Genomic DNA, 26,691 nt, shown 5'->3' with positions numbered 1-26,691 from the left:
ACACAATAAAAACTCATAAAAGAGTTACTTTATCCCAAACTAACTTTTCTACTTTTCTGCCAAACCTCAAGGTATGCCGTTCTGATGATAGATGTTTTCCGAATAGACGTTGACTTATGTCGGTGCTTAGCTGAGTCGTTTTGGGGAAGTTAGCAAGTCCGGGCTGCTGCAGATGGAGGAGGATGATGATGATGATGATGATGATTGCTGCTTCCTTTGTTTCCGTTTAGGCTGTCTGCCTTTGGTTGTTGATTTTCTAAGAAACAGATGCTACTTAACTTTGATCTAAGTAAAAGTGTCCACCTGCCAGCTAGCAGGACCTAATGTGAGTTCTCCCTAGTGCGATCCCTGCATTTGGCTATGAGAAAATAGAGCAATTTACATAGAAGGAAAGCTTTATAGGACCCAGGAAGGGTTCAAGTTGTAATGCTCTGGTCTCAAGGTTGTCCTGATAGTGTTAGTTCCACAGTCTGAAACCCAGGGCTGTTACTGTCTCATCCATCCAGTGGTAATATTCATCTCTGGCTCTGAGCCACAACAACGTCTGAATGGGCATCTACAGAATTTTCACCTGTTCTTTCATCACCTTTATTTAAGGTTGGTTTACACTGCAAGATTTTAAAATCTTCGACCGATTTTCAAAGCCTGAGAGACACAGAATGATTAAAAAAAATCATAGATACGTGACTTTGTAAAGTGCCTCGAGATGACATGTTTCATGAATTGGCGCTATATAAATAAAATTGAGTTGAATAGATACAACAGGTTTGCTCCTACAGTGTGTAGTTCAAATAGGAGTTTAGAGTAAGTAAACATGGATGACGAGGAATAATAATAGCAATAATTTAATTTTTAGAGCGAAAAAAAAAAACTTACAAAAGACAAGCTGTTGGTTAAGATAATGAAGACAGCGTGAACAGGAGGCTCTACATTTGCAGCACTATGATGTGTAGGTGAGCTGTATTTATTTTTTTGACTTGGGTCTCCCTCACCTCCCTTTCGAATTGGCTACACGTTACATTCAACAGGCTGCCTGCTTGTTTGTCCTCAGGGGACACCACACAAGCTAGGATAACGGAGCAACATGTTTAATTCCACAGAAGGGACCCGATCACTCTTAACACATCACACAGCAGGAGTATCTCTTAAGATCATCTTAAGAGCCACGCCGAGAATCGGCGCCTGGGCTAAAAATCCCGCCTTGCGGACCAGCCTTTAGGGTATTTATATTAAAACAGACTTGAGACTTGTAAGTCCGGAAACACTGAAACTGACATCTTTAATATATTTATGATTGCAAATACAGATAAAAATTGACTAATGGATGATCTAAAGGGAAATCTTTAGGAGGTTTGCTGAAAAATAAAGAAGAAGTTGAAATTATTTTTTGTCAAACTGGGACAGCCAAGTATGACATTGTAAAATTGACTTTTCTAAAAGGACCACATTTCTCACCAGCAGGGCTCGTCCTCTGGTTTCTATTGGTAACAGGAAGTTTCCCAGTGCACAGATGACACAGGCAACGGCAAATGGAGTGAGAGCTTGAATCACAGACTGAGACATGAGCACCTGAAGTACACACAGACCAATGAGGTACAGAGACAACAATCAGAAAATGCAGTTTTTCACTTGAACATTGAACGTACCTGTGCAATAAATGGAGCAATCATTCCCCCGATCCGACTGAACGAGGTGCAGAAACCCATCCCAAGAGATCGTGCCACTGTTGGGTACACCTTAGATGAAAAACATCAGGAAACACAATCTAATGAATCCTACAACTGACTAAAATGTTATTTTAAAAGAACACCCTTCTATGGAGACAAGGGGCTATTCAAACCCTGGCAGAACCTGGTCCTCATGAACAAAGGGTGCGTAAGCATGGTGTACATCCTTTTCGGAATCAGAGAAAAAAAATCAGAATCAGAATTATTGTCCAGAATTATTTGTACAAACAAGGAATTTGATTTAAGTTTTAGGATTAAATGTACATCATTTAGAGGAACTGTAATGTGGAGTTTCAATCTCGTATTAAACAGATTTCCAGAATTTCCTTTTTTCACCTCAGGAATTTTGCCAAAATTAGAAACATTCTGTCCAGGAGTGATGCTGAAAAACTACTCATGCATTTGTTACTTCAAGGCTGGACTATTGTAATTCTTTACTATCAGGAAGTCCACAAAATGCAGTTCAAAGCCTTCAGCTGATCCAAAATGCTGCAGCAAGAGTTCTGATGAAAATCAACCAGAGGGATCATATTTCTCCTGTTTTAGCTTCCCTTCACTGGCTTCCTGTTAAATCAAGAATAGAATTTAAAAGTCTCCTTCTAACGTATAAAGCCCTTAATAATCAAGCTCCATCATATATCAGAGCTCTGATTACCCCGTATGTTCCTAACAGAGCACTTCGCTCTCAGACTGCAGGTCTGCTGGTGGTTCCTAGAGTCTCTAAAAGTAGAATGGGAGGCAGAGGCAATTGTGGTGTGATTGCCTGGCAGGCCTGCTTCTGTCAGTCTTTTATTATGATTATATAATAATAATAATAATAATAATAATAATAATAATAATTATTATTATTATTATTATTATTATTATTATTATTATTGTTGTTGTTGTTGTTGTTGTTGTTCACTCTGAATCCTAAAAGCAATCTCAGAAGGGGCTGGCTGACCAATCATGCCAATCGACCCTCCACCACGTCATGCCAGCTCTGAGGAACGGAGTTATCCACAGAACCACCATGTTCATCAAATTCCCACAATGCAGTTGAAAATAATTTTTCATGTTTGGTAGAGTGAGGACCCAAATGCAGATGCAGTCAAGACCAAAGGAAACTCAAAAATGTACAGCATTTTTCAATATAGGGAGAGAAGGAGGGAGAGCACGGGTTGAGAACCAACCAGAGGCTGCAAACAGTGGAAACCAATGACAAGAAAATGAAACCAAAGCATTTAAATACTGCAGGAGTGGAAGAGAGAAAGCAGGATGACCAGGTGGAGTCAATCGGATGATTTGTGCACACAGGTGATAGCAGTGAAAGTGGAGCAGAGGGAGAACAATGATACGGCAGACAGAAAACAGCACTAAAAGGTGCACAGTCCCTGGAACATAAAGAATAAGTACAAATAGTACCCAGGGAGCATGACATCGTTTGTGATAAACCTGGAGCTACTGGCAATAGCAAAAAAGCTCCATCAATAAAGCGAATGACTGTCAGGAAGTTTGTTCTTTAAAGTACAAACTGTGTCAAGAAATAGTGCAAAGGAAAAATAACAGAGTCCAGAAAAACCCAAGATTCATGAAAAGAATACAAAAAGTTATGTATATTTGTGTATCTGGGACAACTGTGGCACAAGGAGCTAGGGAGATAAGTATGCAGGTATCTGGTAAAAACCTGTGGAGATATTACTTACCTCAGCTGTGTAGATGTAAACCACGTTAAAGTTCATGGAGACCAGAGACCGGAGCAGGAAGAGCAGCACAGTGAAGCCAAACCTGAAGTAAATAAAAAGGCAGAGAAGAGGGTGGGCCAGCAGAAGACCTAAAAAGTATGGTATTAGTTGAAGCACATAATCTGATGAATCAGTCTCAGCTGAAACTGTGTTTTTGACTAAAAAACTATTCTCAACCCACCTAAAAGGGTTTTTATACCTGGTCTTTATAAAGTCAAATTCATACCTCCTGGTTCACTGAACTGCACCTACCCACTGGATCTACTAGGAGGTGAACACCAGGTTCTTGAGACTGTATTGCTGTATTTGACATAAACTGGCTGGATATTGTGGTGTAATTTCTTCCTTTTTGGTTCTATTCTATTCTCTTATCTTCTAAAAATACCATGCATGGAGCAGTGTAGTATCATCTCATTGGAGGTTGTTGAGAAAACTAAACACGTCTGAGTGGAAAGTTATTCAACTGAGTATCTGCTGTAAGCATTGGTGTGTAAGTTCATATACAGATTTCTGGGATCTAAAAAAGCAGAACACCTGAACCAATCACACTGTAGCTGTTGATGCTAAGCTGTCGAAGGAGAAGAGTCAGTGTTGTCCTTACATTGTCGTGCAGATGTTGACCATCATGAACATAACAGCTGTTAACAGCTGGAGCACCACAAGGCTTATCTTCCGTCCAAACACATTGAGTAGAACAATGTTTAATGGAACCACTGGGAGGACAGAGAAGAAAATCACAAACCCAACCTGGTGCAGGACATCATACATCATCATCCGGACAGATATGGCAGAGTAAAAGTTTACGGTCAACCAACCAGTCCTGAAGTTTAACAAGAAACGTTGTCGAGTAGCTTTGAGCCAAATGTTGCTTCTAATGAATAGAAGAAATATAAACTACTTTCTATTCATCATTAGATGATAAAATAATCTGTTTAACATCTCTGGTGTTTTGCATCTACTGATCTACCACAGGATGTGATAAAATTTAAAAGTGGTGATATTAAAAGTACAACACAGAGTTTGCTTGTATTATATTAGAAAACGGCTCCTCGGCTCAGTTGAAGACGCATGAACCTAAGTTGTTTGAAAGATTCAAATTTGCAGTCATGGACTCACAAGCAACCTCTCCCAGGGAGCTTATGAGTAGAGTCTGATAGTCGCTGTTTGCAAAGGGGATGCAGTAACAGAGTCCGCTCTCATGACGGTGTTTGACCTGATGCTCTTTGTCGGCGTTAATAACACACAACAGGTTCTTCTCCAGTAGCTCTGAACTGCTCAGCACTGAGCCGTAGTACGCGAAGGATGCAACAAACCTGCAGATGAAACAGAAAATAGATCCTGAACCAACACCCAGAAAAAGAACAAATTTATACTCAAAATATCAGCATTTTTATTTGAAGGCCTGGCAGTACTGTTTTTGGACCCTCTGTGTTTCCCCTGCCTGAAACCCTAAAGATCTTGCTGTGCCTTAGAAGGGCGAGTGACGGCGACTATAAACCCAACCTCTCAAATGGGATGTTTCCAAGGCTCTGTCCACCCGGACCACTCTACTCATCCTGCCGGAGATCCGCTCCACCATACCGCTTTTGGTGTTCAACAGAGCCCGTAAAGCGCAAGCTTTAAGCCCAACCTTTGTTTTGGCCCCTGCTACTATGAAGCATTACTGTGTGGTGTTAACTTTGAAGAAATGTGTGAGACAGTGCAGTAAAAATTTAAAGAAATCAATGTACATAAAATATAATTAATGTAAATGCAAGAATGTGTTACATTGCTATCTTAAGGGATAAAATAATCCACAGACAGAGAGAGAGAGAGAGAGAGAGAGAGAGTGTGTGAGTGAGTTAGTGAGTGAGTGATTGAGAGAGAGAGATGAAAAATAGCTCTGAGGCTGATCGGTGTGGTGTTTAGCTAAACCTGCCTTGCCTTTGTCTTGATTGTAATACTGCTGGGCTAGTTAAAGGGGAGTTTTCCTCTCCACTGTCGCTTCATGCATGCTCAGTATGAGGGATTGCTGCAAAGCCATCAACAATGCAGACGACTGTCCACTGTGGCTCTACGCTCTTTCAGGAGGAGTGAATGCTGCTTGGAGAGACTTGATGCAACCTGCTGGGTTTCCTTAGAGAGGAAACTTTCTCACCAACCTGGAGGATCTGATTGAATTTTGACTTTGGAAAGAGCCTTGAGATGACATGTTTCATGAATTGGCGCTATATAAATACAATTTTATTTAATTGAATAGTTCTGGATTGAAGTAAGAAAAAAGTAGAGTCACTGAACATTACCATGTGTACCAGAGCAGCAGAGATGTCCTCCTGTAAGATGGACTGAGCAGAATTCTCCAGCTGCCACGTTCCCTCTGAGAAAGGCAGAAACAGAAAGTTGCCATAAATTAGACTTATTTTCTTTTAACTGTGCTGTGACTTTAAAATCAGCAGTCAACACAATGTGGCTTTTATGTTCTACAAAGAATGAACCACTCCAGCCAGGAGGGACTGCACAGGGGAGACGGAGTGACTGTGAACCTGCATGGAGTTCAGAGACCCCCCAATATGTGCACAGGCTGGAACCCAGCTAAGTGCGGGTTGTGTTTTAATAAACATTATTTCCATAAAGGTTTCTCAACACTGAAGGGACATTTATGGTTGTGTTTTCCAGTCTGCTCACTTCAACAAAAACATCTAAAGGTTTTGTTTAAATAAGCTCCGACCATCCGATAGCATTAGCTGCCTCTAGTAGCCGTTAACTGCCTTGCTACTAACACTAGTTAAACATCATTATGGTTTGCTTAAACATAATGCTTGGTTTTGTTTGCTCCCCCGTTGACCGGTAGTTCTAGGAGCATTAGTGCATAATTAATAGGAAAAACTGTTGATTCAATGGTGTTCTGTGTAACTTAAGACCAAGCTATCAAGCTAATGGTCACGTAACCTGGATGTGCCCTAACTCAGCTCCCAGCCCTCATCCTTACAGCGCCCTCTACAGTCAGGAATGATCCAATTAAGGCTTAATTAATTTGGGAGAAATAATTACATGACTTAAAAATCCATCCATCCATTTTCCAAACCGCTTAATCCCTCATGGGGTCACGGGGGGTTGCTGGTGCCTATCTCCAGCGTTCTGACTTAAAAATCAAGTGTCCTAAACATTATTGATTTTTTAGCAAATCATTCTTCAAAATGTTATTTCTTCAAATGTTGTAAATCTAATTCAGTGCTTGCATTATGTATGGGTTGAGCACACACCGTATTGTTTTAAATTAGTTCAGCTAATTTAACCTCACTGTAAATTCTTTAAGATTTCCAGCTCTCTAAGTTAGATCTTCAGTGAACCCAAGATTCACTGAATCATTCGTGCGATGATATTGTCAACTTTTTTTTGTCATTTTCGTGTACACATAGTTCCTTAGTTCCTTTAATTTTAATTTTGCTTAGTAGTTTAGTTAAGTTTCACTAGGCTATTAGTGAAGATTTTTTTATTTAAATATATTGATAATACAGGTAAAACGCATTTTAAAATGGTGTTCCCTAGACATTTTATTTCTGTTAATAAATTCTTATACATAGAAGGCAAGAGAAGTTATCTCTCCTTTAGTCTATATGCGTGCAGAGTTTGCTATTAAAAGAACGCCAGTGCTCAAATCATCCTTTCAACTTTTGTCTAATATGTCACTAGAATAGACTTTAAATGTAACTGAACGTGACAGTGGCAGAATTGAAACGTGTTTTGAAGCAGACAGGGCAGTCATTGATGTTCTTGTGGAACCAGCAGCAGAAAACAAAAGATTAAGAATCGGTATGGGGTTCACAAAAACTGTTAGATGAAGTTAATGATGAACAATTTAGAATATTGTTTTCATGATAATGATAAATGAGATGACGAAAGCCCATCCTTGTTGTTGGACACTTCCCTTTGAAGTGTTTTCAGCCACTTCCAACTACGAAGAGGGAAAGATTTACACTTTCTATAAGGAACAAACACTATATTCGAGCTTGAGAACACCAGCAACCCCCCCCCCCCAACACCTTATTAATGCAGAAGAAAAGCAATGGATTGAAAGACACACTCATCTTCTCTCCTTATCAGCATCATGAACCTTGTGTTTGTGTCTTTTAACAGCATTGTCAGGTCACACTGTGCATTACAACTCTTTACATCAGCAATCATATGAAGCACTCTTAGACAAAAACAAAAAAATAAAGACCCGACAGTCACAACTCTAATGACTTTTTTTCTATGTAACTCTGTAAAGATAAAACAGGAACAACTTCTGACTAAACTATGACTTAAAATACCAGAATGGGTTCCGCCAGCCTCCCTGGAGGAAGAGACGCTCGGTTCATTCTGGCGATCTTCTGCAGCGTTTTAACAGCAGCATCAACCTTCCCTGCTGACACGTTGTAACGGGCCGACTCAGGAATAAACTGGGGAGCATCAGTTCAAACAGAGATGTGAGAAGCTTTCTCTTAAGCATTGACACAACAGAGACAAAGACACAGAGCATGTCCTGCACCTTGAAGAGGAAGATGAGGATGATACTTGGCGTGATAGACAGTCGGATCATCCATCTCCAGCCCATTGTGGGAACCACCAGCATCCCAAGGAGGATGATCAGTATGGAGCCAGTCATCCAGAAGATCTAGAAAACAGAAAGTGTGAACTCTTCTGTGGTTTTCATTTGAGAACTGAGAAAGATAGAAGCTTTTTTGGTAAATGGTTGGGAGTAAATAACTCACCGTGCCCAGAGGCAGCAGATAGGCTCGATACTTGGCCGGGATGAACTCTGTCTTCAACACAAACCTAAGCCGCAAACAAACCATGGATGTTCAGCCAGTCAGTAGGCAGCATTTTTTAGTATAGTGCTGCTAGGTGTGAGCTGACCCCTGTGACACCCCTGCAACGCCGCAGCCCACCATGCTGCGCAGGAAGATGAACCAGCCGTATGTGGGAGCAAACGATGTGAGCAGAGAAAAATAAGCGCTCCACACATAACCTCCGAACACCACCTGAATGAAACACATGGAGCCAAAAAGAAGCAGACAAGGGAACAGTGGGCGCCACGGTAAAAATAGCCATTTCCTACCTTCCAGCGTCCATATCTGTCAGCGATGTAACCTGCCACGACTCCACAAACCATGAAGCCAACAAACACCATCTGAGGAGAATTCAAAATGTCGGTCAGTCAGACATTGCTCACAAATCTGGCCATTTGTAGACGTTTAAACATTTTATTCAGTCATCAGTCTGGCAGTGGGCAGGATTGGCTCTTTCATAACCATGGGCCAAACACACCCACACACTGGTTGCACGTCTACGTGTACAAGCTTGAAATTTCACATGCACAGATTTGACTGGTTGCTTGGCTGGAGGTAGGCAGGCGACACCTTATCGCACAAATTCCATAGGAAATGAACGGAGAGGGAACGATGTAGACAAACTACTACTCCAGAACTACAGGCCCATCTCAAACCTCCTTTATCAGTAAGATTATTGAAAAAGCTGTGTTTCCACAATTAAACACCTTCTTAACAACGACCAGCCGCTTTGACGTTTTCCAGTCTGGTTTCCTCACCACAGTACAGAGACCGCCCTGATCAAGGTGTTTAATGACATCCATAGAAATACAGACTGTGGAAGAACCACCGTGCTGGTTCTATTGGACTCAGTGCAGCATTTGATACTGTTGATCACTCCATTCTGTTAGAACGCCTGGAGTCGGCCTCTCTGGTACAGCTCTCAACTGGTTTAAATCCTACTTAAAGGACAGGGAATTTTTTGTATCAGTAGGTAACTTTACATCAGAGATTACAAAAATCACATGTGGGGTTCCCCAAGGGTCCATTGTAGGTCCCCTCCTTTTCAATATCTACATGCTCCCTTTAGCTCAGATAATAAAAAACAACAACATCAGCTACCATAACTATGCAGACGACACACAGCTTTACATCACCATGTCACCAGGTGACTATGAACCAGTTCAGGCACTGAGTAAATGCCTAGAAGAAATCAATACGTGGATGTGCCAAAATTTTCTTCAGTTGAATAAAAACAAAACTGAAGTAATAATCTTTGGACCAATAGGGGAGAGATCAAAGGTTAGCACACAGCTTCAGTCGCTTCAGCTAGGAACCACTGATCAGGCCAGAAATCTGGGAGTAGTGATGGACTCAGACCTGAACCTTCAAAAGCATCTAAAGACAGTTACAAGGTCGGCTTTCTATCACCTGAGGAACATTTCTAGGATTAAAGGACTGATGTCTCAGCAGGATCTGGAAAAACTAATCCATGCGTTTATATTTAGTAGAATTGATTACTGCAACGGTGTTTTCACAGGTCTGCCTAAAAAGTGGATCAGAACGCTGCAGCTGATCCAGAACGCTGCTGCCCGCGTCCTCACTAAGACTAAGAAAGTAGAGCACATAACCCCAGTTCTAAAGTCCTTACACTGGCTCCCTGGATCTCAGAGAATAGACTTTAAAATCCTTCTGTTAGTCTTTAAATCCCTGAATTAGCACCTAAATACATCACAGACTTGTTATCAGGGCATCAACCCTCCAGACCACTCAGGTCTTCTGGCTCCAGCCTGCTCTGCAGAACCAGAACCAGAACCAGAACCAGACATGGAGAAGCAGCATTTAGTTCCTATGCTCCACTTATCTGGAACAAACTCCCAGAAAACTGTAAAGGTGCGGAAAGCCTGAGTTCCTTTAAATCAAGATTAAAAACATTTGTTTAGGATTGCCTTCAACTGTTCTAGTTAACAGAAACACCACTAGTGTTTTTTTTCATGTTCTATTTTCTATCTACATTTTATTCCTACTTGCTTTTATTCTGTTTTATTTTGCTATATTTTAATCATGTAAAGCACTTTCCATTGTCTTTGTACTGAATTGTGCTATATAAATAAATTTGCCTTGCCTTGCCTGTGTGTCGACCTCATTATAGTACTTTTCACTTGGGAACAGTGATCTTCAAGTCAAACCACAGATTGGAACGAGTTCTGGACTGACTAAAGTTTGTGAGATAACAGTGTCAGCAAGTAGGCGGGACTAATGTGGAACCTGGCTGCCATTTTTTACTCTTCCTTCACATTTATTCCACAAGTCTCTGCACACTAATGAAGCTCACCTTCAAAATTATCTCAAATAAACTGAGTATTCCTGGATTTTATAACATTATATGTGACACAGTAGTGAGTTTATGTATGATTCAACATGGAGGACAGAAACTCACCGTAGAGACAAGAGCAACCTGCCAGTCCTCCAAACGCCACTCACATCGAATCTCTGGAGAAACCACGGCTAAGAGCATAATCTCCATGGCTTCCACAATCTGCACACAGTATCAGTGTCAACAGGTGTCACGCCTTCACTGAAGCATTTCTGCTACGTCGCAGACCTAAACTCACATTTGCACTGCCCATGATGACAAACAGCAGGATGTGAAAGCGTCCAAATCCAATCTTTTCCACAGCTTGCTCCACAGTGAACTTCTCATCTACTGCATGGAAAATCATAAAAAAAATCCAATTAGTCAGATAATAATATCCAGACCATCAGAAAAAACAACCTGCACAATTTGTCAGGTGGACGAAAGAAATCATGTTCTGTCATTTCTGTAATTTCTCGTTCTACCAAAGGCTGTTAGAATAAGACTTTTTTGTGCTGTTTTCGAGTTTTTGTTTGATCTTAACCACAAAAACAGAGATTAGGTCTGGATTAACAGAGGAAATTGACCCAAATAATTATGACAAGTTTTGTTTTCCTGAGGAAGATTTATTGGGAGGAGCTCATCTAAACCAAAGATCCTCAAAGTTTGCAAAACTCTTGCAAACTTTTGTCGATGCTCTCTTGGCTCCATACTTTAGACCTTGTGCTGACATATGGCATTGATTGTGAAGAATTAACAGTATTTCTCCACAACCCTGTCCTATCTGATCATTTTTTATCAACATTTGAGTTTAATCTAACTGAGTTCTCCTCCCCCAAAAGAGGGTTTCATTATAGTAGATCTTTATTGGATAATGCTGTATCAAACTTTAAAGAGTCTTTCCCCCTTTTAATATCTTCAGTATTGCAGAAATACCCTGCAGATGAGATAAGATAAGATAGACTTTATTGATCTCACGTTGGAGAACTTCACTTGTCCCATCTGCTCAATAGTCAATAGTCAGAAGAAGGTGCCAGAGGTAGGAAAATGTGCATCAGTTATATACAGTGTATCTTCATATATACAGTGGATCAAAAAGAATATGAGAAAAAATAAGAATAGAAATACAAAAGAAATCGGAGTAGGTAGATGTCATATGTACATTCACGGTTAGATAGATAGATAGATAGATAGATAGATAGATAGATAGATAGATAGATAGATAGATAGATAGATAGATAGATAGATAGATAGATAGATAGATAGATAGATAGATAGATAGATAGATAGATAGATAGATAGATAGATAGATAGATAGATAGATAGATAGATAGATAGATAGATAGATAGATAGATAGATAGATAGATAGATAGATAACCCTTCTGAAAGTATTCGCCCCCTTGAAATTTTTCAACCTTTTGTCCCCTTTTCAGGCTTTAAACATAAAGATATAGAACTGTAATTTTTTTGTGAAGAACGAACAATCATGAAGTGGAACAAAATTTATGTGATATTTTAAACTTTTTCAGAAAGAAAAAACTGAAAAGTGAGGCGTGCAAAACTAATCGGCCGCTTTACTTTCAGTGCAGCAAACTCTCTCCAGAAGTTCAGTGAGGATCTCTGAATGATCCAATGATGATGATAAGTAGAATCCACCTGTATGTAATCAAGTCTCCTTATGAATGCACCTGCTCTGTGATAGTCTCAGAGGTCAATTTAAAGCGCAGAGAGCATCATAAAGAACAAGGAACACACCAGGCAGGTCTGAGATACTGTTGTGGAGAAGTATAAAACCAGATTTGAATATATAAAGATTTTCCAAGCTTTAAATATCCAAAGGAGCACTGTGCAAGCGATAATATTTAAATGGAAGGAGTATCGGACCACTGCAAATCTACGAAGACCTGGCCGTCCCTCTGAACCTCCAGCTCATACAAGGAGAAGAGATGCAGCCAAGAGGCCCATGATCACTGTGGATGAACTGCAGAGATCAACAGCTGAGGTTGGAGACTCTGTCTATAGCATAACAATCAGTCGTATACTGCACAAATCTGGCCTTTATAGAAGAGTGGCAAGAAGAAAGCCCTTTCTAAAAGATATACATCAAAGTCTTGTTTAAAGTTTGCCACAAGCCACAAACGGGAAGACACACCAAACATGGAAGAAGGTGCTCTGGTGAGATGAAACCAAAATCTAACTTTTTGGCAACAATGCAAAACGTTATGTTTGGCATAAAAGCAGCACAGCTCATCAACCTGAACACACCATACCCACTGTCAAACACAGTGGTGGCAGCATCATGGGCTGGGCCTGCTTTTCTTCTGCAGGGACAGGGAAGATGGTTAAAATTAGTGTTGGCCCCTATACCCGATACCTAGCAGTGCAGTATTTATGGATACCGATACAATCTGTTTGAAATTGATGTGTGTGTGTGTGTATATATGAAGAACTGCATACTACTTAGGGTAGTAGAACTTTTTATAGCCTACCTTGAATGACAATAGTTGGTGACAATAGTTGAATAAACTTTTGGCTCTCAAAGGCCAAAATAGTGCAACATCTGTGAAATTATAACATGTATAATAGTAGTGCAACAGTAAGACAGTAAAATTACATTAATAATTGAATAATCACTTTTAAACCCTGAGTTTTAGCTCTCAAATGCCAAAATAGTGCAACTTCCATTAACTTGTATAACATGTATAATACTAGTTGGGAGAGAGAAGGCTGCGTTCAGATGAAATACAAACATCAAAAAGGTATCGGTGCCCTATTTGTTGGTACTCGCCTATACCGATACCACCATTTTAGTGCTGGATCGGAGCCCCGTCTGATACTGGTATTGGTATCTGTGCAACACTAGTTAAAATTGATGGGATGGAGCAAATACAGGAGCATTCTAGCAGAAAACCTGTTGGAGTCTGCAAAAGACCTGAGACTGGGATGGAGATTTATCTTCTAACAAGACAATGATCCATAACATAAAGCAAAATCTACAATGAATGGTTCACAAATAAACATATCCAGGTGCTGAGTGGCCTAATCAATGTCCAGACCTAAATCCAATCAAGAATCTGTGGAAAGAACTGAAAACTGCTATTCACTGTTTAAAGTGTTGGACTGCAGTCTCCCATCAGGGGGCGATTGCCCTTACAGCGTTAGAGAAGAAGCTGTTTATTAGTTCTGGCTTTGATGCTACTGAATATGTACATGATGGGAAAGGGGCAAACAGCGCATTGCCTGGGTGGGTGGGGGATCAGTGGAGATGCGTCTGGAATAAATTGAGCCTAGATCCTGCAGACAGCATCCCACAACCCCCTGCTCTGTTCTCACCAGCCGTGCTAGGTCCTTCCTCTCCTGGACTGTGCAGCTCCCATACTTAGTCATGCTGAGACATAAACGCTCTCTATTGTAGCTCTGTAGAAGTTCTTTAGCAGCTTAGAGGGAAGTCCAGAACTTTTCAGGTTCCTGAGGAAGAGGAGCCGTTGTTGGGCCTTCTTCACCAGGTGGAAGGTGTTCACAGTCCAGGAGGTCAGAGGAGACGTGAATATCCAGGAACCTGATGCTGTCCACGCCTCCGCCACCTCCTGCTGTAGAGAGGAGGTGTTCAGTCCTCCTGGACCTCCTCTAGTCTATTATTACCTCCTTGGTCTGACTGGTGTTCAGGATCAGGTTGTTCCTGGAGCTCCACTGGGTCAGACTGCTGACCTCCTCCCGGTAGTGGGACTCATCATTGGTGGAGATCAGACCCACTACAGTGGTGTCGTCCACAAACTTCTCCACTGTGTCGTGGGGTGGACAGCAGGACAATCCTGGGTGAAAAGGTGAGGAGAGCTGGGCTGAGGACACAGCCCTGTGGTGCTCCTGAGGATCAGTGGAGCAGATGTTCTCCATCCTCTCCACCTGGGTCTGTTGGTGAGGAAGTCACTGATCCAGGAGCAGAGAGGTGGAGAATCCATGCTGTGGAGCTTCAGAGCCAGCATGTCTGGGAGCACCGTGCTGATGCTGAAGTCCATGAAGAGCATCCTGACAGGTGTTGTTCTGCTGCAGGTGAGACAGAGCTGAGTGCTAATGAGACAGTGTCCTCTGTGGAGACGTTCTCCCTGTAGGTGAACTGCAGGCTGTCCAGGCCAGCAGGGATGGCGTACTTGATGAACTTTAGGAGAATCCTCTGGAAGCTCTTTATGATGACGGGGTCAGAGCAATAGGATGATGGTCATTGAGGCTGGTGATGGTTGGTTTCTTGGGGACAGGCACGATAACGGATCATTTCAGACAGGCAGGTACTGTGGAGAGCTGCAGGGAGAGGTTGAAGATGTCCAGAAAGACCCCTGCTAGCTGATCAGCTCACAATTTAAGTATCCCGGCTGACACCATGTCTTCATCTCTTTTTCGAGCCAAAGGGACGACTCTCTGTCTGTGCTGTTGGGCCGGAGGCTCAAGCTGTGAGCCTTCGTGAGTGGGATATCATCTGGACATCATAAGAGTAGGAGCCACCGTAAACTAAGGTGGTGGACAACAAATTGGTGGCCTCAGGCTACTAGGTTTCTAATCTGTCTACAGAAAAAGGGTGTAGCCTTAGGAGGAAGGTGGTCAGTAGACCGAACGTGTCTTACTTATCTAGCTAACAAGGTCTCATAGGAAGTCTAAGCAGGGTAATACTTGTTAGGTTCAGAGGTCTTCAGAACCCTAGCTAGTCTGAGCTTTAAACCAAGATAGAGAAAGGGGTGGGGTGGGGGGTTAGTTCAGACCCGACAACAACAAGGTGGGGCCCGAACAACAACTCTCAGAGAGGGAATAGCCTCTCAGTGATTTTCACCAGTGTTTAAATACTTATTTGCAGCAGTAACACACAAATAAATTATAAAAAAATAATGCATTGTGAATTCCGGATATTTTTAGATTATGTCTTTTTTAGATGGTGAGTCTATTTGATGGGAACATTTCTATGTAATTTGGCTGTTAAAATGTATGTGCTTGTTTTAAAAAAACATTTAATCATTTTTCCATCATGGATTTTTTTTTTTTGGTGGAAAAATGATTAAAGGGTTACAGCTTTTTAGGTTTATGTTTTCTCCCTAGATGCATTAATTTTTCCATCCATACTGGATGCAACCGTCATTCTTAAGTACTCTTAGATCACTAATATGGAACTCCAGCTCCTCAGATTTCTCTCCCTTGAGAAATCTATATTTCTGAAATTAATTTTTGTTTTTATTTATTTCACCATTATTTGTCCTGTAATCTACAAGTGATATTAAAAAAACGTATCTCCAAGGGATAGCTGTCCAACACCGGAAGCATTTAAATGACTCACCATTGTTGTTGCTGCCATTGCTGTTGTTCTGTGGCTTGTCTGCAGGTTTGTCTGCAGGTTTATCCTGTAGTTCCACCTCCTGCAAATGGATGGCGCTCACCAGCTGAGTTCTCATGCAGTCAGTCATCCTAAAACCAGATTGTTTTCTTTTAGTAACTCCTGCAGAAACATCCTTAGAGCTCCAGCCAAAAGCAGACAGAAAAATATTAACACTGTAGTTTCTGTGTTTTTCTGATCTCAGAGTACAGAATAAAAATGAGATTTATTGGCTGAGGTTGTGTGGATTCCTGTGTGGGGTTGGATGAAGATCGATCATATTAATTTTGGTGCAGATCTAATGATCCATGTGGAAATTAGAGAAAAACCTTGATGAATCCCCACCCAATACTCTTGAATAATTTGACAATTCCAAACTCCTTAGTACCGGTTTTAAGTTGGTCTTAAAAGATAAGAAATCCTTTCTTGTCCCATGGGGAAATGAAAAACTGCATAATATAATAATTCATGCCAGGTATTTAAACAAGTTGAGACCCATTGGATTTCACAAATGTGCTTCCAGTTCTCTTCAGTTGTTTAATTCTCTTCTCTTTCAGCAAACAGCCTTAAATCGGAGGCGACCGGACCTTCGTTCAGTTGTTTCTGAAAACGTTTGGACATCTATCCAGGAGTCTCTGTCAGTTCTGGAGGCTCACACTGAGCAACCTGCAGTTGGAGCGCTTTTGTTTCTAAGCACATGGAGATCCATCCTCCTAGGCGCATTCTCAGTCAGATGCAGATCAGTGACCCACTGCCACTCTCGTCGGTCGTTAGAAGGACAGGACAGGAGCGGGTGAAGCGACAGTGGAGAGGAAAACCTCCAGCAGAAACAGAACCAGCCTCAGTGTGAACAAACAGAAGAGGTTTTATTGCTTTGCAGTTTGGATGAGGGAAACTGAGGGTTAAATGTTCAAAAGAACTGTAGTTATTAATTGGCCTGGGACTAATTATTAAATCAGGTTGCCACTCCTCCTCCTCTTCCCGTAGCTCTGGGAATGTGGAAATTTAAATAATTGGAGGGAGTTGACTCATTTATACTAATGTAGTCCTCTTGTAGCCAGGTTTCTGTGAGACAAAATAAATCAATCTGATTATCAGAAATCAATTCATTAACTAGCCCTGCGACAGATTGGCGACCTGTCCAGGGTGAACCCCGCCTCTCGCCCAGTAAATGCTGGAGATAGGAACCAGCAACCCCCGCAACCCCATAGGAATTAAGTGGCTCAGAAAATGGATGGATGGTTGGATTTCATTAACTAACAAAGTCTAGACCACATTTAATTGTTTTATTTTTTGGTTCAAAGTGAGCCGTATGGATTTTTATTAGATTTTTATGATTTGTTCCTTTTAGATCAGTTTTTGATCTGTTAAGTTTTGGCTGTGGGAAAGACACCGTCTCAATAGGATAATGGGTGGGTAACAGTACAGAAGCTGCAGAGAGGTGTGTTAAACTACGGCTCTGCTTCCTGGTCTGGACCCTGGGTTGTCAGCATTTAGGAGAACTAATAAATCCGGCCAGATTTCTAGAAAGAAGAGCTGCACCATCCAAAGTAGGATGGAGGCCATCTCTCCTGATCAGACCAGGTTTTCCCCAGAAAGTTCTCCAGTTATCAATGTAGACCACGTCGTTTTCAGGACACCACCTACAACCAGACATAGTATTCTCACAGACATGGGAACCTCAGTTTCAATCTGCTCCTTCATTATTTTTAAAGTTTTAAATTTAACTAAAAAGGGTTTTCCACCATTAACAACAAACATCTTTGTGATATCCCTATGTAGTAAAACTCCTAAATATTTCATACATTACATCCTGATTAAATTTATATTGGTCTCTAATGGTTTTGGGGAGGGTATAATTTGTAGTTAATATTTGAGTTTTGTTTACATTTCTATAAAGTGCCATTATCTTTGTTAGACATGAAGTTACAGGTTGTTAGAGCTGTTGAAAGCAGCTTTTGAAAAACTACCAGATGATTTATACAGACACTATCTATGTATGTCATAGATGTGACATAAATATATATGGATAAAGGGAATGGTCTGCTAGCACCCTAGTAACACCTATCCATCCATCCATCCATTTTCCGAACCGCTTTATCCCTCATGAGGTCGCGGGGGGTGCTGGTGCCTATTTCCAGCGTTCACTGGGCGAGAGGCGGGGTACACCCTGGACAGGTTAGTAACACCTAGTGGTGACACATTTTCTACAGACAGGTAGGGTGACCAGATCTCAAATAACCAAATGTGGAACAATAGGATGCTTTGAGAGGGACAACGAGGGACACATAACCAACACTATGACGACGTCATACATTTTAATTTAACACAGACCACACATTACAACAATCAGTCTCGAATTTGCCTGTAATTGATCAACAATTAATTATCACAGCTCAACAGTTCATAAAAGGCATTATTTAAGTTTTTTGAAGTTTAATATAGCTGTTAAGTTTTAGCCTTTGGCTGACGACCATTCCAAGTCCCTGCCTCTCAGCCGTTAACTACTGGAGACCTAACACCGGCCCCTCTGTGACCCTGCTAGGTCGAGCTGCATTAACTTCTGCATAAACTCAGAAGTTAATGTCATTAACCTTTGTTCAAATTTAGTATATTTGTCAACAGATTTTTTTTTCTATGTTAAAGCAGGAAGTTCAACCAACAAATGTTTAAATACAATACCAATCTAATAAATAGCTGTTTCAGTGCATTGTTGAGGTGAGCTGTCTGGAAAACTGATCTGGGTACAGACCTCACCTGCGGAGACTCAGGTGTTCTTTCGCTCAACCGGCTTCAACGTGCTGACGTCAGAGAGCGGAGTTTAGCATTTCCGTCCCGTGCGCTCTTTCGAAAGCCGTGAAAATGAGATTAACCGCGCTTGTTGAAATCAGATTGGATCTGATTAGGAAGGAGGACGGACTTACCCCGATAATGAAGTTTAACGCCTATCCTTATCGCTCATGCCGCAGATTGCAGCACAGAAAACAGACGACCTGCTGCGCCTCACCTGCTCAGGTGTTTCAGGAAGTATCACCGAGGCTGCGGTCTCAGGGAGCGAGGCTCTCGGCTGGGAGGAGTCCAGTTCCGCCCAAAGCATGCAGGTGTGGAGGATCATTAAAGCAAACAACAGAGGACATGAACGCCCATCCAGCAGCTTATGAAAGACAAGGAGCGGAGGTTGCTGGCCAGATTTCTTCTCTGAGGCTCTTTGAAAATGAAAACAATTGAATCAGTTCTCTTCTGCTTTTTAATCTGGGCCCTGCTCGTTCTAAACTTGTATAGCTACAAAGACTGAAAGCAGTTAACATCTGAGTAATGCAGCAGAATAAATAAGTCAAACTGAGTAGTTAGTCTCCAGATGTGATCAGTTTCCCCGGAAATAGGTTGCAACATGTTAACATTTTCTCCATGAGAATAATTTCCCTGGAAAGATAACTTGATGTTTCTCCAGATGTCGAGCTGGAGCAGACTCTCTTCCTCAGCTTCAGTGAATTGGTTTTTGTTTTTATTTACATAAATATGCAAGATTTTTGTAAACCTAAGACTAAAGAGAAAGTATTTATTTTCATGAGAAACACTTTGTCAAAGTTCTCTCTACTTTCAATGTCTGCTTCCTAACATAGCTTTAAGGGACACTTGAACATTTTTCAGAATCGCTTATTCATTGGTTTAAAGTGAATAAACAACCAAGACGTGCGCAGAGATGACAGTAGCCGGTTTGACTGAACATGTCTCTTTAATGTCTGGTAACACAATCAGTCGGACTTGAAACACCAGATTACGAAGCTCACAGAGCATCTGGGAGGCAAGGCTTGTCATGTGACTCTACTTGCTGCTGAACAGGTGAGACTGCTGGTTTACCTGGAACAGAACCTGGTTCCACAGGTAATCAAGCCAGGACTCACCTGGTCAGTGCAGCATGTCAGGGTCTGAAGAACAAACAAGAATGTGGTTGAACTCCCAGCAACAGCAGAGTAGACGTTCATTAACGACAAAGCTTGGTTTCAATTGGGGGTCAGAGGTTCGCAGTCCAGCTCTGCTAACAAGCTAATATGGGAGTCAGGTGTGTTAAAGCAGAGACATCTAAAAGTTGCAGGACCGATTTATATGAAAATAGTTGCCTGTTATCAGCTCTCCGGATGCCCCCTGTGCAAGTCTTTGTACCCATGTTAATGAACATGAATTTAAAGGGTTCTATTACAGCTGACTAATGGTCTATTTAACAGATTGAGACCATGAAAACAGCAGTTTGTTAAAAGAATAACCCTAAAGTACAATTGCACTACAATGGTGTGTAAATTGGTTCAAAAAGATAAGTACTTTAGTTAAAATGATATTGTTTGGGTACTGCATCAAGTCTAATGCTGGGTACAAAGTGGCAAAGGTGGGTGCAGGAGAAAAAGCTGAAAATTCCCGACTGAATATTTTAACAGATATGGTGTTTGTGTGACACTGACTAAAGTAATGTTTAGTAAAGCAGCTTCTCCACTGTAAATGCAAGCGTCCCAAGGTTTGCAGCTTTGTCATGGATAAACATCCACCCAGTGGCTGTTTGCTGGAAACTCTGGAACACTGAAGGAAACATTCAGGAGGAACCTGCAGACCAAAAACTGTTGAACCAGCACATCTGCAGGATCTCGGCTCTTGTCATGTTGGTGACCTGGTGGGGGTTCAGATACACCTGGAGTCTTTGAAATAGCACCATGTGATCCTCTGGGCGTGGCAGAGGCTTACTGCTTGACTGACAGGTGCTTCGTCCAATCAGAGCGCTCCAAACCAGTAAAGTTCTGGAGTTGGTCCCTGGAGGAAGTGTTGGCACCAGGCCGAGCTGATCTTCCAGTTTATTTAGCAATCACAGATAAAATATTTTGTAGATATATTTATATATTTAATTCTATTCAACATCATATTCACTTTCATTTATACAACGTTCACTAGAGCCTTCTTTGAGATTAAAAAATATCTTTTGGAGATATATAAAAAGTCTGAGGGTGGATGAGCTGTGATTCTTCTGGCACTGAGACATTAATCACTGCTCACTCTGACCTAGATGTAAAACAACTCTTCACTGTTTGAACTTTTACATATTTTAGCAGCATGCTGAACATTATCATGGACACCTACAACAGCTAAAGCCTCAAACTTAGTCAAACATGCCAAAGAAAAGCCGATACACACAGAAGCTCAGGTGGAAATCCAGATGGACGAGGGCCTACTGCCTTTATAAAAAAGCCCAAAGAGGCTTTCAGGAGAGAGACAGAGATGTTTGGCACATAGAACTAAAGGGTGAATCAAAGCGTCAGTACTTCCTGAGACATGTTGGGCTTGTGGACCTAATGTGACAAAGAAGTTTGTCCCAAACTGCAGTTTTCCTCTAGAAAGGTGTATGTGGGGGCTTTAGGTGCAGACTTCCAGCAAAGCTCCCTCTCCTACCTGTGCAGCCTCTCCTGCAGCAGGGGTGGTGCAGCTTTGGAAACTGACAGAGGTCTTGCTCGGCTGCTAAATGTGTGTGCCAGTAGCCAGTGATTCTGTTGCAGCAATTACACTCCAACATACAAGTTCCTCCAAACTCCATGGAGAGGTCTCCCTGTAACAAAGTTTGCCCTACACTTCTGGTTTCTCCCAGTTATGGAGAAGTGACGAGTGAAAAAAACATGAGATGACAAGAGGAAACGATTGGAGAAGACCGGAGACCACCGAGAACAAAAACAAGATCTGTAAAGATACTATTTTTGATCATTTGTACCTCCCTAACAGAAATAACTAATTAAGGTCCGTCTGCCGTGTCCCAGCTGAACATAAACCACATCAGCAACCCACTTTCTGTTAAACTCAGAGGGGTTTTGGTAGGCTTCACATATAATTCATTTCAGAATATAAATTCTGTCAATTGTTACATTAGGGTCAAACAAATAAGCAAATAATTCCTGAATTTAAAGTGAATAGGAAATAACAATGACAATGCTGGGAACATTTAACCCGAAGGAAAGGTTTAGCCTTTACTCCCTCTGCTTAGGGTCCAGGCACTTCCACCTCACCAGTGTCATCTTCAACCCAGCTATGTGGATTTGAACCTGGTTCTGGCAGAGGAATTGCACCTTCTGACAGCAAGAACCAGGGTTGAAATGAAAGAAATTGTGCTACCTAAAAGTGCCTAAGGAGGGCGATAGTGAAAGATATTTGAAATTACACTTTAGTTTGGGTTAGAGGGGAAAAAATTGCTGATTAGTTACACATTTACTGCATTTATTCCTGCCTTTGAGTGCTGATCATCTCACTTTTAAGTTTTTTATTTCCTACTGATAGCTTTAAAGCTTCAAAGGTAGAAACCGATGAAAACAAGCCACCTGGAATGGGTACCATCTTTTAGTGTGAAAGAACCTAGTTGTGTTTTCTTGTCTGTCCTGAATGAGAAGTTACAGCCTTCCGCTGAGTTTGGGGTCATTTTATTTCTCCTTCACACTGTAGCCACTACAAAAAGATATGAGATTAATGTTTAGTGGTCCGATTTAAGCGTTCCTCTGTTCTCACAGGGAATAGCAACACGTTCACTGAGTGGAGTTGTGGGAGAACCAAACAGAGGACTTTGTTTTAGAAATCTACTCTGTACCTTTGGCTTTACTGGCAGGGCCACATAATAAATGCGTCTCAGAGGAAGTTCAGTAAATATACAGCAGAAACACACCTTTAGAACTATAAGTCCTAAAAGGACGCCATCATCAATGACATTTATCTTTTTTGTGCCCATTCTTCTTGTGTGCAGATACAAACAATGTTCATTTAGAAGCTTTAGCTTTAGGTTGCAGCTGAGAAGAATACCAAGGTTCCTATCTCCAACATCCTACAGAAACACTTGAACCATCTACAACATAAGATCCATCCTCTGTGTCTTCAGACAACAAAAAGGAGCAACAGACAGTTTGCTAAAAGCTGGACAAGTGACGCATTAGCTGCATTTTCTTTTTTACTACTGATTCACAAACACACAAGCTAGCAGCGACGCAAAGCAACAAACGCTGTCTCAGAAGCTACGGCAAGCTCAAACACAGGAGTGTTACAACCATGGAACAGTAGTTTGGTCTTTTTTGAGTTAAATAAAGCATTTAAAGAATCATTATATATATATATATATATATATATATATATATATATATATATATATATATATATATATATATATATATATATATATAAGCAGTAAAAATACAGAACATCTCAATACTCCAGTAGTAACTCTCACATCAATATTGTGCTCAATGCAATCCTATCTCTAATATATATATATATATATATATATATATATATATATATATATATATATATATACTCTCGTGCTGTCAGAAGCTGCACCTCCAGCTCTCAACAGTGCAAATGTGGGGTCTGCATGGTTCGTAGATGCAGAGTTGATCGCCGAGGCTGATGGGATCATGGAAGGCAGTATGTGGTCAATGATTGGATGTGACGAGGCTGCACTGCAAAAAGCCAACTAAAAGTAAGTTAAATTTTCTTGAATTTAGTGTTTTTGTCCTTGATTTGAGCAATTAAACAAGATTATCTGCCAATGGAATTAGTATTTTTACTCCTAAAATAGCTCAGGAAGAGCAGTGTGGTTTTGGTCCTGGCCGTGGAACACTGGACCAGCTCTATACCCTCAGCAGGATCCTGGAGGGGGCATGGGAGTTTGCCCAACCAGTCTACATGTGCTTTGTGGATCTGGAGAAGGCATTCGTCCGTGTCCCCCGGGGGATCCTGTGGGGGGTACTCCGGGAGTATGGAGTACCGGGCCCTTTAATAAGGGCTGTCAGGTCTCTGTACGACCGGTGTCAGAGTCTGGTCCGCATTGCCGGCAGTAAGTCAGACTCGTTTCCAGTGAGAGTTGGTCTCCGCCAAGGTTGCCCTTTGTCACCGATTCTGTTCATAACTTTTATGGACAGAATTTCTAGGCGCAGCCAAGGTGTTGAGGGGATCCGTTTTGGTGGCCTTAGGATTGCGTCTCTGCTATTCGCGGATGACGTGGTCCTATTGGCTTCATCAGGCGTGATCTACAGCTCTCACTGGAGCGGTTCACAGCCGAGTGCGAAGCGGCCGGGATGAAAATCAGTTCCTCCAAATCCGAGACCATGGTCTTGAACCGGAAAAGGGTAGAGTGCCTTCTCCGGGTTGGGGAGGATGTGCTGCCCCTAGTGGAGGAGTTCAAGTATCTTGGGGTCTTGTTCATGAATGAGGGGAGGATGGAGCGGGAGATGGACAGGCGGATTGGTGCAGCGTCTGCTGTGAAGCGGGCGCTGTACCGATCCGTTGTGGTGAAGAGAGAGCTGAGCCAAAAGGCGAAGCTCTCCATTTACCGGTCGGTCTACGTTCCTACCCTCATCTATGGTCACGAGCTTTGGGTCGTGACCGAAAGAAGGAGATCCCGGATACAAGCGGCTGAAATGAGTTTTCTCCGTAGTGTGTCTGGGCTCTCCCTTAGAGATAGGGTGAGGAGCTCAGTCATCCGGGGAGGACTCAGAGTAGAGCCGCTGCTCCTCCACGTCCAGAGGAGCCAGTTCAGGTGGCTCGGGCATCTGGTCAGGATGCCTCCTGGACGCCTCCCTGGTGAGGTGTTCCGGGCACGTCCCACCGGGAGGAGGCCCAGGGGAAGACCCAGGACACGCTGGAGGGACTATGTCTCTCTGCTGGGAACGCCTTGGGATTCCTCCTGAGGAGCTGGCCCAAGTGGCCGGGGAGAGGGACGTCTGGGCCTCCCTACTGAAGCTGCTACCCCCACGACCCAACCCCGGATAAGCGGAAGAAGACGGACAGACGGACTGACTGACTCCTAAAATAAGATAATTAGAAACATCAAGTGCAAATACAGTAATTTCAAGAAAATTGGACTTACTTTTAGTTCTCTTTTTGCAGTGTGAAGGTTAGCACCACAGGGAATCCAGGAGGATTACCCACTTCAGAACTTCAGAAGGGACAATACACCCCTCAACAATGAGCAAATGACCACAAGTTCTAAAAGGATCGTTTCTAGAGGGTTAGCAATGATCTAATAATCCAGGAAAAAATAATCTGCTACAGACCTTTAGAGCTCCTATTTATCCAATAAGGCCAAGAAGGGGGAGCAACGTTCACAAATTTAGGAATCGTGACTATAGCATAAAATACTGATAGAACAACTTTCAAACTCTTAAACGTAGGATAAGGGCTGGACGATAATTCAGTAATAATTCATAACAGTTTTCCTTCATTTTGCATTGCAGCTAATCATGTGGGTTATTATTACAGTTATTACATCCTCCCAAACAATCACAAACACAGACCCTTCACAGAGTTCAGAGAAGATTGTGTTGCTATTTTTCTTGTTTAAAAACCTGCAATTTTGGTAAAAAAAATTGGTTGAATAAAGAGTTGAGTTTGAATTCAGTGTTCTTTATCTAAAAATAGGTGATTAAGCAACAGCGTAAAATGGCCAGGCCTGCACTGAAAATTTATGTTTTAAACTTTTGATCAAAATGATTTCTATTTTATCAGTATGCTGTTTTTGACCAACCCCAGTGGGAACTCACATCGGATTATTTGGAGATTCCATTTAATCCAAATCATTTTGATTTAGCAATTATGATCTGCTGTAGAACCTCAGCATTTATATTAAGGTCTAGACCAGAGGTCACCAACCTTTCTGAAACTGAGAGCTACTCCTTTGGTGTTGTGTCACACAAAGGGCTATATAAATTTTAAAATTGTTATTTTTAAATCTATATAAATGCAAGTGGGATTAAACAAGAAGAGTAACGGAATAAAAGAACGTTTTGGTAGTGGATTGTGCTTTTTTTAGAACAGGCTTGTCATGGGCACCACATGTGGTCCTGGAGGGCTACTTGGTGCCTGCAGGTGCCATGCTGGTGACCCCTGGTCTAGAGGGATAAGAAGGTTTGGATTTCTTCTTCTGAACAATTAACACAACAAGGGCTCCATGGGTCATCCCAGTCTTAGTAGCTCTAGTAGCGACCAATCCCATAAAGCTGGAGAGGGCCTTTTACACCATCAGCTCAATGACTGGCAGTTTGCTTTACAACTCCCAGAGACATTAATTTTGGACCAGCAGTCTCCAACCGCAGTCCTCACGAGCCGGTGTCCTGCAAGATGCATCTGCTTCGACACAGCTGACTCAAACATGAGGCCATTAGCAGCGCTCTGCAGCGCTGGGCTGCTTGCTAGTGAGGCAGTTTAGCCATGTGATGCAGGGGTGTAGAGCACGGGACACATCTAAAGGCTGCAGCACACCGGGCCCTCTAGGAATTGAGTTGGAGACCACTGATCTAGAAGGACACGAATATTTGGTCTTCACCAAAAGGCTAAAGTTGTGGGACTAATTCACTAACGACCATGAATGCTAATTGAAAACTCCCCACGCATGTACCGTTCACATTAAAGATCAGAAGCAATCATAATGCTTCTCTGCTTTCAAAATCAAAGAGGTACCACAGACTTCAGCTGCTTCCTCCAAATGTTTAAGGTAGATGACAAGAGCACAAAAGCACACACTGCAAAAACGGATCTAAAAATAGGTAAAATGTTCTTAAAACTAGTGTTTTTGTCCTAGGTTTGAGCAGGTAAATAAGATTATCTGCCAATGGAATGAATATTTTGACCCCTAAAATAATTAGATATACTGCACTTGAAATAAAACGATGGAGATGAATTGTTCCTATTTTAACTGCAAAAATCTTATTCTATTAGCAGATCATCTTA

The 26,691-nt window shown here is 41.7% G+C and overlaps 1 protein-coding gene across 4 annotated transcripts; it reads right to left on the bottom strand.

The window, feature by feature from the left end:
• Nucleotides 1-1,254: 1,254 nt before the first annotated feature.
• On the bottom strand, nt 1,255-19,218 carry svopl (SVOP-like). 4 transcript variants are annotated; one of them, XM_021323707.2, is made up of 16 exons: nt 18,959-19,218; nt 15,916-16,043; nt 10,857-10,948; nt 10,682-10,780; nt 8,532-8,603; nt 8,330-8,454; nt 8,185-8,248; nt 7,962-8,087; nt 7,744-7,872; nt 5,734-5,807; nt 4,568-4,764; nt 4,053-4,164; nt 3,413-3,494; nt 1,647-1,736; nt 1,456-1,569; nt 1,255-1,355 (listed from the first exon to the last, which is right to left on the bottom strand). In XM_021323707.2, the coding sequence occupies exons 2-16, from the start codon at nt 16,040-16,042 to the stop codon at nt 1,344-1,346; spliced, it is 1,515 nt and encodes a 504-aa protein (XP_021179382.2). In that variant the 5' UTR covers nt 16,043; nt 18,959-19,218; the 3' UTR covers nt 1,255-1,343. The 4 variants fall into 4 exon arrangements, with proteins under 4 accessions (XP_021179382.2, XP_021179381.2, XP_021179384.2 ...); XM_021323706.2 differs by having other exon boundaries at nt 18,876-19,217; XM_021323709.2 differs by lacking the exon at nt 18,959-19,218 and adding an exon at nt 18,709-18,822.
• Nucleotides 19,219-26,691: the final 7,473 nt, after the last annotated feature.

Source organism: Fundulus heteroclitus, chromosome 17 (assembly GCF_011125445.2).
Source record: "Fundulus heteroclitus isolate FHET01 chromosome 17, MU-UCD_Fhet_4.1, whole genome shotgun sequence".
NCBI classification, from domain to species: Eukaryota; Metazoa; Chordata; class Actinopteri; order Cyprinodontiformes; family Fundulidae; genus Fundulus; species Fundulus heteroclitus.
The sequence above is the reverse complement of the archived record's forward strand: the minus strand, read 5'-3'. Positions and strand labels throughout refer to the sequence as shown.